This window comes from Gracilinanus agilis, chromosome 4, assembly GCF_016433145.1.
Source record: "Gracilinanus agilis isolate LMUSP501 chromosome 4, AgileGrace, whole genome shotgun sequence".
In the NCBI taxonomy this organism is placed as follows: domain Eukaryota; kingdom Metazoa; phylum Chordata; class Mammalia; order Didelphimorphia; family Didelphidae; genus Gracilinanus; species Gracilinanus agilis.
The window spans coordinates 431,959,031-431,971,143 of record NC_058133.1 but is presented as its reverse complement, the minus strand read 5'-3'; the positions used below and the strand labels follow the sequence as shown (position 1 = coordinate 431,971,143).

The following is a 12,113-nucleotide window of genomic DNA, read 5'->3' as shown; positions in this document are numbered from 1 at the left end:
GATGGTACTTTTGTAATAACCTGAAAAGAATAAACATTTCCCATTGGCACTCATTGTTTTGTGATATTAGGATTTTTAAGTCTTTTGATTGCTACGAAACATTGAAGATGAAAAAATATGTAGTCTTCTAAGAAAAATCTAGTTACTCCTCTTTTTGTGGTCTGATCACTCATCTTTGAAAGAATTAATGACATTCTGTGATATTCATGTTTCTATATCTAAGCAAATAAAAGGTGCAAGACAATATTCATTACCATCATTCTCTTCCAGTTTGCTAATTGCTTCCTGAAAATATTTTTATGACACAGCAATTCATTATTGTTCATAAAAAATTGATTTTCTTTCAGGAGAAATCCCTTGCAAATGATTTTTTAAAAATTTCTTCAATTAAAGTAAAAGTGAGAAGTAAAATATATACTCTAATCCCTTGATTATTACAACCCATTCTCTCCACCCTACCACATAGAAACAAATTCAAAATAAAAACCTCCTCAGCTGAGTGATATTTTATAGCTGAAAAAGGATATGTATACCTTGCCACAGGAAAGCTGAAAAATGAAAACAGGGGCAAAAATCTTCCTGGAAACTATTTACATAATACCAGAACACATTTGACAATCTTTTTGGTTGATCAGAGATATTCAATTTAATGTAGAGTTAGCCAGGATGAAAGGGAGGAATAAAACCCAATTCCTCCAATTCCCATTTTGGGAATTGGAGGAATTGGGTTTTTATCCCCTTTCTGCTTGGATATAGCTGTATGTTCTTATGTAAACTATTAGACCTTCATAAACATCATTTTCCTCTTTAACAAAATGAAAAGGTTGGACCAGATTATCTCTAGTATCCTTTTATAGGCATAAAAGTTTTGGGGTCATATTTTATTGTAATTGTACTAAAGAATTCCTGGTAAGGAAACTTCTTCCACTTTCCAAGTTGGCATCTGTATGGCAATTTATAGTCTCAGAGAGTTGCTTAGGAACTCAAAGAGATTAAGTGACTTTCCTAAATTCATATAGTCAGTATATATCAAAGGGATGATCCAAATTTAGATCCTCCTGATTTCATGGTCAACTTGTTACATACTGCCCCAGTCTGACTCATAAAAGTATCCTTTTACCTATTTAACATGTGGATTTAATTATACAGTAGGCTTCCATAATAGACCATACAGTCTATTAATTATATAAATATAACAATTGCTAAAAAATACTTGTACTAATTGAGCAAGCCATCCATGCAGACAGAAAGAAATTAGAAAAATTAAACACTTGAAAAAAGGGTAAGATCAAATCTGGCCTTAGACACTTCCCAGCTGTGTGACCCTGGGCAAGTCACTTGACCCCCATTGCCCACCCTTACCACTCTTCCACCAAGGAGCCAATACACAGAAGTTAATGATTTAAAAAAAAAAAAGGGAAAAGGGTAAGATTCTGCTGAACCATAAGAGATGACATACAGGTTAATTTTTTAATATGGAAAGATCTACCTGAAGTTATGAAGACTGAAATAAGCAGAGCCAAGAGCACATTATATATAAAGCAACAGAAATATAGTTTGAAGAATGATTTGTATATGTACACCTCCAGAGAAAGAACTGATTACTAGAAATAAGCAAGACATAGTTTTATATATACATGTATATTTTTTTGTTGTGAAATGATGCCTTCTCTGTTCGAGGAAGGGAAAGAGGGAGGGAATTAGCTGGGTATTTTAATGTAACAAATAAAATTTTAAAAAGAAGAATAAGTCTTTACCACATTACAGAGTATATAAGCATCTCTTAAACTCCCTAAACTCTCCAAAGATGAATTGTTTATGTACATAATATGCAGCTCATTGCTTAAAATTCACAGCTTTTATTTTTGTTATTAATAGTGTCATTAATGCTGATATGACTTAATCTCTCTAAGTCTTCTCTCGTCTACAAATTGGGCATACTATGTGTAGTACTTCACAAGGATGCGGTGAGGTCCAATACCATAATGAATACAAAGTACCTTGCAAACATTAAAACATATATTCTAACTGCAATTATTAGTCATAAAGTATTGTAGAGTAGAACAATGTCAAACTTCAAATTGCTTTATGAAATGAAACCCTCATAGGCAGGAGGAATACTTTTAAATGCTTGATATTTTCTTTAGATGATATTCAATAGTAATAACACATATAGCTAGATGTGGTATAACTAGGTGGTGCAGTGGATAGAGTACTGGTCCTGAACTCAAGAAGATTCATCTTCCTGAGTTCAAATCTGGCCTCAGACACTTGCTAGCTGTGTGACTCCAAGGAAGTCACTTAACCCTCTCAGTTTCCTCATCTATAAAATGATCTGCAGAAGGAAATAAATTGCTCTGATATCTTTACCAAGAAAACCCCAAAAGGGGGCAAGCAGGGTTGGACACAACTGAAGCCAGGGAGCAAAAATAGAAATAGACATAATAATGTACAGCTAATGAGAATCTTTATTTTATTATTAATAATAATAGATTTTTATATACATATTGCCTCAGGGTTTGTAAAGTGCCTTCTATATGTTATCTCACTTGACTGTATCATGCCATAAATCTGAGTGGCTTCCACAAAGGTACATGCTGGTAAATGTTTAATTTAATTCTCAGGAAAGTTGGAGGGGAAGAAATGTACACATGATACACTTTAACATGATACACTTTTAAATCTATATTAACATTTTCTTCATCACTTCATTAAATCTACAAATTAATAAGGCAATAAGTTGAGCTCTGATTTATTGCATTTGCCTATTTCTGTGTTGTAAATGTTCACAATGGAAATTGAACAGTCAGGGCAGTCAGAGCTAGCTCCAGCCTACCTCAGATTTCATGTAATATGCCAATCATTTTTCTATCCTGAATTCTTCAACACAAACTGTACATGACATTCAATTGATAAAAGTAATGGGGTTATTTAATCATTTGTCCTATGTCTTAGACATCATACGGCATCAGATCCTCTTTTTATGTGCATAATTTCTGACGATATCCATATCTTCTTCAGGAGAGATTATTGAGTGACACCCAGATTGAAGGTTTATGCCTGCAGGATGTGCAAACACTCCCCAGTGTCCACATTTCTCTTTTTAGTGAAGTAAGAATAATGAGCCCACAGTGGAAATCACATTTTCATCCTTGTGATGATACATTTGGAGACAAAGAAAGAAAATCAGTCTGTACCAGAGAGGCCTATGGGGAAACATAGTCCTTGAATTCAGATTGTTTGGGGGTTGAAAACAATGCAGCAAAGTAATTCTCGGTTTCTTGAGTGCCAGAGTAAGTTCAGAGGCACTTGCCTCTGAAGATTGAAGAGGGGACTAGGAAGGAAATCCTTACGGGCCGTTCTACCCTCTTCTAACACAGCTTACGTTGAAGCTTCAAATTTTCTACATAAAAACAACTGTAGAGATGCATTAACCAAAAATTGAGGTTAGAAGTAGACAGCAAACTAAAGGACATTAGGCAAGATTTGTCCTACATTTTCCATATGTGTGTATACATATTTACATATACTCACACACATATATTATATATATATATATATACACACATATATATATATTCTCAGTTTTAAGAAATCCAAAGTATGTGGCCACTTGAAGTTATTGAATTTTGGCTTTGTTTTGCATTACCCCAGTCTTGCTCCCACTTCACTTCCTGTCCCTGCCTTTATACCATGTTGTCATTTAAAAAAAAAAAAGTTTTCCTTTTTCTAATCTTTTTTTTTATAATATTGGTTCATCTGCAGATTCCCCTGGTGTTCCTCCAAGTGCCAATGCTCACCATCTCTTTAGAGGATTCAGTTTCGTGGCATCCAGCCTGGTCCAAGAACCTGCACAACAAGATCTCCACAAAGTCACAGTCCATCCAATTGTACAGGTAACATCCATTATGTTTTTGATTTATTTAGGTTCAATGAGTCCCTCAGTAGTTCAGTTCACATTCAGTGTGCGTGAATAGGCAGACAATTCAAGACCAGCCAGAGTAAGATTTTTGGACTTCCTGAAGAAACACCATTTTACCTGCAATTCCATTATTTGCTGAAACAAATCAATTTAACAAAGGGAGTGTTGTCCCAAAGTTCTTTGGGTTGCCTGGGGAATTACTCTTTTTTTTAACAGAGAAAACTTTGGGACTCAGTTTATTAGGTAGAATAATGGCCTTATACACACAGTGACAGAAGTAAAAATAACCTAATGACAGTTTTAGGTATGGCCTTTGCAATGCCAGGCCTCAAGATCATACGTCTGAGCTAGTATCACACAGGAAAATGTTTTCAAACTTGGTCCAGAAAACAAAAATCTCAGGAAAATAAGATAGATAAAAATGTCTTCCCTTCCCTCTTCTGGTCTCAGACACTTAACTAACTGTGTGACCCTGGGCAAAGCACTTCAACCTGTTTACCTGTTTCCTCCTCTGTAAAATGTGATTGAGGACAAAAATGGCAAACCATTCTAGTGTCTTTGCCAAGAAAACCCCAGATGGGTTCACAAAGAGTCAAGCACTACTGAAATGACTGAACAACAAGAGGCATCCTAAAATGAGGCAAAAAAAAATTCTTGGCAAAAGTCTAGAGTCCACAAACATCAAATTTTTCCATGCCATAGAAGCATTGCTTTGCATTGAGGGTGGCATCCTATGTTTCTCATTTGGGGAACAGAAAGGGAGAACTGGGGACAGATTGTAGGGAAGTTAGAGTCTACAGGGCCCAACACTGTGACAACCTCATTTTCTTCAGACACAAAGAGCCCATTCAAGCACAAGTCAGAGATGATGTTACCCATCCTAGTGGGGCTCAGAGACTAAGTACTCAGCAAGAGATGAGGAGAAGCAAACCAAATAGGGTATGTTCCACCAGATAAGACAAGAACAGGAGGGTTCCAGATTTTTGCACTGGAATCCATGCTGACTCAACATTACTTGCAGGGTTTTTTGTTTATTTGTTTTGCACCAACTTGAAACTACTGTAGAACAGTCACTGAGATTACCTGATAAATCTCTTTGAAATATATATTACATATATTTATCTGTATGTATATCACAGTTCAACCAATACAGGCTCTTAAGAGGAGGTATGGCTTTCTAAAGGAATATTCAGACAAGTCCAAGAAGGGAACCAAAACATACAAGAAAGCTTAGCCTATAGAGGCAGCTTTGATGCCTGTTTAAATCAACTCAGGCAGAATTGTTTTTCCCTGGTGGTCAGAAACAAGAGGTCTCACACAAGAGCAAACTTGTTATTAGAATCATACCTCATGATGGAGAACACTATGGCAGCTAGTCCTCCAAGACTAAAAGGACTAAATCTGACTCCAGCATGGATCATGGTTGCTGACAGGGGAGAGGAGCATCTCTTTTCCCACCAGAGGTCCAAGGGTCACCAGTCCTGAGATTCGGAATATTCCATGAAAATGTGATGGTCCAACCTAACCATATTCCTGCTTTACTGGGACCCCAAACTGGGGGAAGATCTTTGCAGTCCAGGGTAGCACCTCATGTAGCCATTTGTTCTATGATATTGTGTGGAGATGGCCTTGAATGTACTCTTCTGGAAATTAAGAGAGTCAGTTTGTAAAGAAACTTTCCACATCACAAATGTAACCACATCATAACAAGATAAAGTTTTGACTAGTTAGAAACCAAATTAAAGATATTATAAGGAATATTTGCTCTAAATAAGAGAGATCTGTGTGAAGAGATTAGAGTTCCTTGAAATTATATCCTGTTTACTTGATATGTCTGAATATTTGACATTACACACTTCATTTTATATCCTGGAATAACAAATTAGAGCCCAAAAGTGATGGAGTCTGGTTTTCATTCAGATATTTCTAACCAGATGCTAGCTTTAAGAATCAATATCATAGGGCAGCTGGGTAGCTCAGTGGAGTGAGAGTCAGGCCTAGAGACAGGAGGTCCTGGGTTCAAACCCGGCCTCAGCCACTTCCCAGCTGTGTGACCCTGGGCAAGTCACTTTACCCCCATTGCCCACCCTTACCAATCTTCCACCTATGAGACAATACACCGAAGTACAAGGGCAAAAAAAAAAAAAGAATCAATATCATAAGCAGGGGGAGAAGGAATCATGAATCATGTAACCATGGGAAAATATTCTAAATAAAAAAGGAAAAAACAAAAATTAAAAAGAACCAATATCATAGATACCCCACTGTATAATGATGATGATGATGAAGACAGCTAGCATTTATAATAGTATCTTAAAGTTTGCAAAGCACTTTACAAACGTTTCATTTCATCCTTACAACTGAGAGTAGGTGCTATTATTTTCCCCATTTTACAGGTGAATTTAAGTCGAATAGAAGTTAAGTGACTTGCCTAGAATCACAGAGCTTGTATCTGAAACTGGATTTGAATCGTTTCTTTCAAACTCCAGTTTCATTGCTCTATTTGCTGAACCACCTAGCTATATGAATGCATATGTCTTCCTTTTTTGAAATTTTTATTACCTCAGTCTTTTGAAAGAAATATGACCAATGGAGGCAGCTAAGTGACATAGTGCCTGGAGTCAAGAAGACTCATCTTCCTGAGTTGAAATCTGTCCTCAGACACTTACTAGCTTTATGAAGCTGGGCAAGTCATTTAATCCTGTTTGCCTCAGTTGTCTCATCTATAAATGAGCTGGAGAAGAAAACAGCATACCACTCCAGTATCTTTGCCAAGAAAACTCCAAATGTAGTCACAAAGAATCAAACATGACTAAAATGCCTGAAAACAAAAGACATCATGGAATAATAAATAGAAAGGGCATTATACTAGAAGCAAAGACACCTGGGTCTTTGCCACTAACCCTTCGGCAGGGCATATGACCTTCAAGGACCTCTGCTTTCTCACCTATAAGATGACAAGATAAAACTAAATGACTGCTAAGTTCCCTCCAGTGCTTCAAAAGAACTATAATTTCATCAGTATGGATATTTTGCTCACAAACTCAAGACAATAAGCTTCCCTTGCCTTCATACGTAGTTTTCGTGGATTTTTTAAAAGCATCATTTGACAGTTAACTAATGTGATACTGTGCCCCTTTTCTAGAACTCTGTCACTTTTATTATAGAATCAGAATGAGACCTACAAAGGCTCTTTTCTGTGTTGGTCATTTAATAAATTGCAATGGGTGTGAAGAAATGGCTTAACGTTATATACCTTTGATTTACTCTGGCTGTCCCTCAGACAGCAGACCCATATTCTATCACCAGACCTATAATCAATGACTTTTTTAGTACAAAAAGACCTATCATGACTTATGCTTCATGGTCAGAGCTTTAAATAAGCCAGTTCCTTGAAGAAATACCATTGCAAAACTTGAGTCCTTTCTTATTCAGTGGAATTTCCACGTTCGTTTCATGAGGGTTACTTCTAACACTTCCTTCTTTTATTGGTCTCATTCCACAGCAGTTACATGGGAACAATATTCACTTTACAGATGGCTACGAGATCAAGGAGGACATAGGAGTAGGCTCATATTCAGTGTGCAAGAGATGTGTACATAAAGCTACTGATACTGAATATGCTGTGAAGGTAAGAAATGCTCCTACCAGGGATTTTGGAAAAGAACAAAAATGCAAGTGCCAACTACTCTTTTGTAGCATCAGCACAGCATGTCAACATATTGGGAAAAAAAAAACAGATTTTGTTAGCAACTGGTCTTACCCTACCAGCTTCATAGAGTTGCTATCAGGAGATTATTCAGGAAACTCTAAAGCGCTGTGCAGATGTAATATGACCTATTACTCTTGTTATACTGAGAAATACCAAACCCCATTTTCATATGGAAGGTCGACTTATTCCAATTTAAGTTGTTACTAAATATTTTGTGATCTACTCTTTCTGCTGCTTGTTAGCTATTTTTATTAGTCTTTTAATTTGTATGAACAAGCAGTGGTCATCATCAGTGGCCTCATAGATATCAATATACAATTCAGTGACCATCTATGAAGTACTGCTGTATTCTAGCCAATGTAGTAGGCTATGGGAATGTTACACAGACAATAGAGAAATAGTTCTTGCTTTTATTGTACAGTGGGAAGAGAGGGAGAGGAATAAAGAAATAACTATTAAGCATTTACTAAGCACTTTATAAACATTCTCATTTGATTCTTATAATCATCCTGTGAGATGGACACTATTATTATCATCACCATTTAATGACTGAGGACACTGAGACAAAGATTAAAGGTCTTGCTGTGTCGCATGGCAAATGTCTGAGGTTAGATTTGAACTTGGGTCTTCCTGATTACAGGTCCAATTCTCTATGTACTATACAACCTCACTGCACTGAGTTTGGAGCCAGAAGGCTATATTCAATTTCTAGTTCTTCCACTTTCTCCTTAAGAGATTTCAGGCAAATTACTTAACCTTAGTGGTCTCAATTTCCTTATCTGTAAAATGAAAGGAGATTGACTAGATAGTCTGGGCTCTCTTCCAGTTCTGAACCTATGAAACCCTACATCTTTTTATGGAGAGGAATCAATGCGTACAAAGATAAAATAAAATTTTAAGTACATAAAATGTTATATATACGTATGCGTGTGTGTGTATAGTTGTTATACACACATGAATGAGAGATAGCCTGGCATAATAGACAGAAGCCTTGGAATTAAGAAGTCCTGAATTCAAGATTTCCCTCTAAGATATACCGGTTGTACATAACCATGTACAAATCAGTTAACCACTCAATGCCTCAGGCAACATTTTAAAACTAAAAGCTACATAGCAGTTGCCACTATTTGTTTGGTGGAGAGAATTCCCTGCACCAGTGAAATCAAAGTTATGAACCAAATTAAAAAATCACACATTTTATACACATGTACATTGTATAGACAACGGAGGAGTCAGGAAGATCTGGGTTCAAGTCCTGCCTTTGACACATGTTTGGTCCGTGACCCAGGGCTGTCTCTCACAGCAACCATTCAATTCTATAAGATAAGTTACAAAGAAGGAACCATTTTGCATTGGCAGAGGGAATTTTCTCATCTAAAATTCCCTGAGCCAATGCAATCACAATCCTGGTACAATATATATAAACACATCTATATACGGGGGAAAACTTTGTGATTTCTAGAATTCTGGAAGAAATAAATCATGTTTGCTAACTCCAAATTCTAGTTAATGCGGCCTCAAGTGTTTTCCCCTATAAAGCATCTCTAATCTCCCTGCTAAGACTAGTACATAGATACATGACAGTCTAAAAATCAAAAACCTAGAGAAGCAAAAAACTGACCACATCTCCTTCATGCTCCAAAAAAGGAAGGATGGCTTTCTTAAACTCTCACCGATAACTCAGTTTTTTTAGCACTGGGTTCATGCTTCTTGGCTTTAGCCTTAGTGAAAATCACTAAACCGAGATTTATGCTTTGGATATCTGAGATACCCATTTCAGAGTTTATTCTTTGGTAAAATTCAAGTTGACATTCGTTTTGCTATATATAGATAGATTTCTTTTTTTATATATTGAAGTTGAAAGCTCTCCTCTTCCCCCAATAAAAAAAAGCCAAGAAAATCTGTTTTTTAGCTCTTAATAGAAGTGAAGTGCATAAGGACATATTCTGGCTAGCTGTGAGATGCATTTGTCTTGGAGAGTATCTTAAAACCAAGTCTTATTAGATAGTAATTTATAATGTTTGGGTAATGAAGGGCAAGGCCACATCTGTCATGTAAGTCTTCTAATGCTTTGCTATACATTTGTCTAATACTTGGTGCTGTGTTGATTTCTGCAAAGAATATTTTGGTAGAAAATGGTGTCTTTTCAATGAGCAATAATATTAGCAATAGTAGAAAATGATACATTTTTTCTATCATTGATTTTATCTTAAAAAAAAAAAAAAGGAAAGTATGGTAGCTCAGTGGATAGAGAGAGACAGACCTGGAGTTAGGAGGTCCTGGGTTCAAATCTAATCTCAGATACTTCCTACTTGTATGACTCTGGGCAAGTCACTTAGCCACAATTGCCTAGTCCTTGCTGCTATTTTGCCTTGGAACCAATACTTAGTATTGATTCTATGACAGAAGGCAAGTTTTTTTAGGGGGGAGGGAAAAATGCAAAAAGATAATGACTGAGGAATCGATGTCAATTCTGGGCCTTCAGAACTAAGTCTCCTGGCCAATTGTTGAAGACAAAAGATCTAAAATACCATTGCAGGAAGGCAGATCCAAAAGTGGCAAGCATGCTCATTTGAGATACCCACCCTGCATTCCTCACACTATTGAAACACCCAACTATGTCAGGAAAGACACAAGCCAGAGACACAAGCCCTGTTGATTTAATTTGGACCAGGAGTTTATGGCTTTTTGCCCCATTTGTCTTGATTTACTCAATCAATGAAGAATGTTTTTAAATGGAGGAAAACATAAATTTGTGTGTTCAGTTGCTGGATTTATAGGTAATGCCTGTCTGAAATCTTGAACATATTAGGAAAGGTTAAAGGAGAGAGATGTACAGTGATTTAAGGGGCCCAAGCAAATTGGTTTCTTTGCTATGACTATGATTGTTACTTCAGTGTCAGGACCTCCACAAGGAGGGTTCCAAACCAAGGAAAAGCAGATTGTGTTATGAAATAACTGCCTATTCAGCATTGGTATGTATGTATTGGTATGGGAATGTATGTAGTAAGGATGGAGTGATTGGAATAGAGTTACAAAATAGAACAGTGGCTTAAATAAGCAGCAGTTTGGCGTATTTCTTCTTTGGAATATGTAGGAGATGCCTAGAGTGGAGGCTGCCCATTCTCCCTGAATCCTCTGTGGGTGCTCTTGTTATTTAAGCAGAAATTCCTTTTTTTATATAATATAATATTTATATAAATTTATATATATAAATTATGTATTAATATAATATAATTAATATAATATAAAAATAAATGCCTGGTATTTGAAATAGAACCCTTGACATCTTCACCTTCACTGTTGGTTTCTGGAAAGAACATTTTTGGAAAAAATGGCATTTTTCCAGTAAGCAATCATATTAGCAATAATAGAAGAATGATACCTTCTTTCTATCATTGATTTTATCTTAAAATTTTTTTCTTTATCTTTTAAGTATCTTATAAAAATAAAATATCTTATAAAATAAAGGTTTTATCCTTAAAAAAGATTATCTTTAAAAAAAAAAAAAGGAAAGTATGGTAGCTCAGTGGATAGGAGCTTTTTTTCAATTTCCCCTCCCTCACATATTAGTACTCTTCCTCCCAAAACTTGTTTTTAATTCATTTTCTTTATAACCCATATATAGTTACAGTTTATACTTACAGTGTATATAGATTACTAACTATACAGTATATATTCTCTATTAATATTGTATATGTGCATATCCCACCTATTGGAGCTTCTTGAAGGGGGAGGACAGTTTCATTTTTGTCATTGTATCTCTAGTACCTAACACAGTAACTTACATGTAGTAACTTAATAAATTTAAATGAACTGATGGCTACTTCTACCATTAGACTAATCAGCTAACACTGTCCAAAACAAAAGTCCCTACTGGTGAAGATGTTGTGTCCCATGTTTTTCATAGATGTCCTCATGAGTCACTTCTGAATGAAGACCCCATCTGAATCCCATTAATTTCTTAGATCCGGTTGAGATCAATCTCTATAATGCTGATTTCTGGGCGTGAAATTAGATAGGATTTCTAACTTCAACTCTAGGAACTTGATCGTGAATTTGACTTCAGTTAACAGTGGTAAAAGAACATTCTCCCTCTTAACCCCCATCCCCATTTTTTTACTTAAAGCCTTGTGGATTACTAGACAAAATCAATTAGGGAGTATCAGTGGTGACTAGCCACTCACTCCCTTGAAGAAATCACAATGAATAATAAGTCACTATCTGAAAAATTCTTGAATTAATGAAATGTGAGTAAGAACATCTCTGTTCAAAGATCAGAGATTGTTCAGTAAGCTAGAGATCATTGAGCAACATTCCCTCTATAAACTAAAGCTGTTTCAGAGGCACTTTACAAAGCAAGCAGAAAGCTGTGGATATTGAAATGAATGACATCAGCCAAGTTGGTGCCTCATTTAACTGAGAGTTGATGCCTGTCTTTGGGTTTCTCTTAGAGATGCAGTAGCTGCTAGGGGTGCT

At 36.1% G+C, this 12,113-nt stretch overlaps 1 protein-coding gene across 2 annotated transcripts in view; it reads left to right on the top strand.

The window, feature by feature from the left end:
• RPS6KA2 (ribosomal protein S6 kinase A2) overlaps nt 1-12,113 on the top strand; it is a 538,080-nt gene that overhangs the window by 487,157 nt on the left and 38,810 nt on the right. For both annotated transcript variants that reach the window (XM_044671880.1, XM_044671881.1), the window contains 2 exons: nt 3,766-3,896; nt 7,428-7,553. In XM_044671880.1, coding sequence (XP_044527815.1) covers nt 3,766-3,896; nt 7,428-7,553 — 257 coding nt within the window. The remainder of the gene's footprint in view (nt 1-3,765; nt 3,897-7,427; nt 7,554-12,113) is intronic.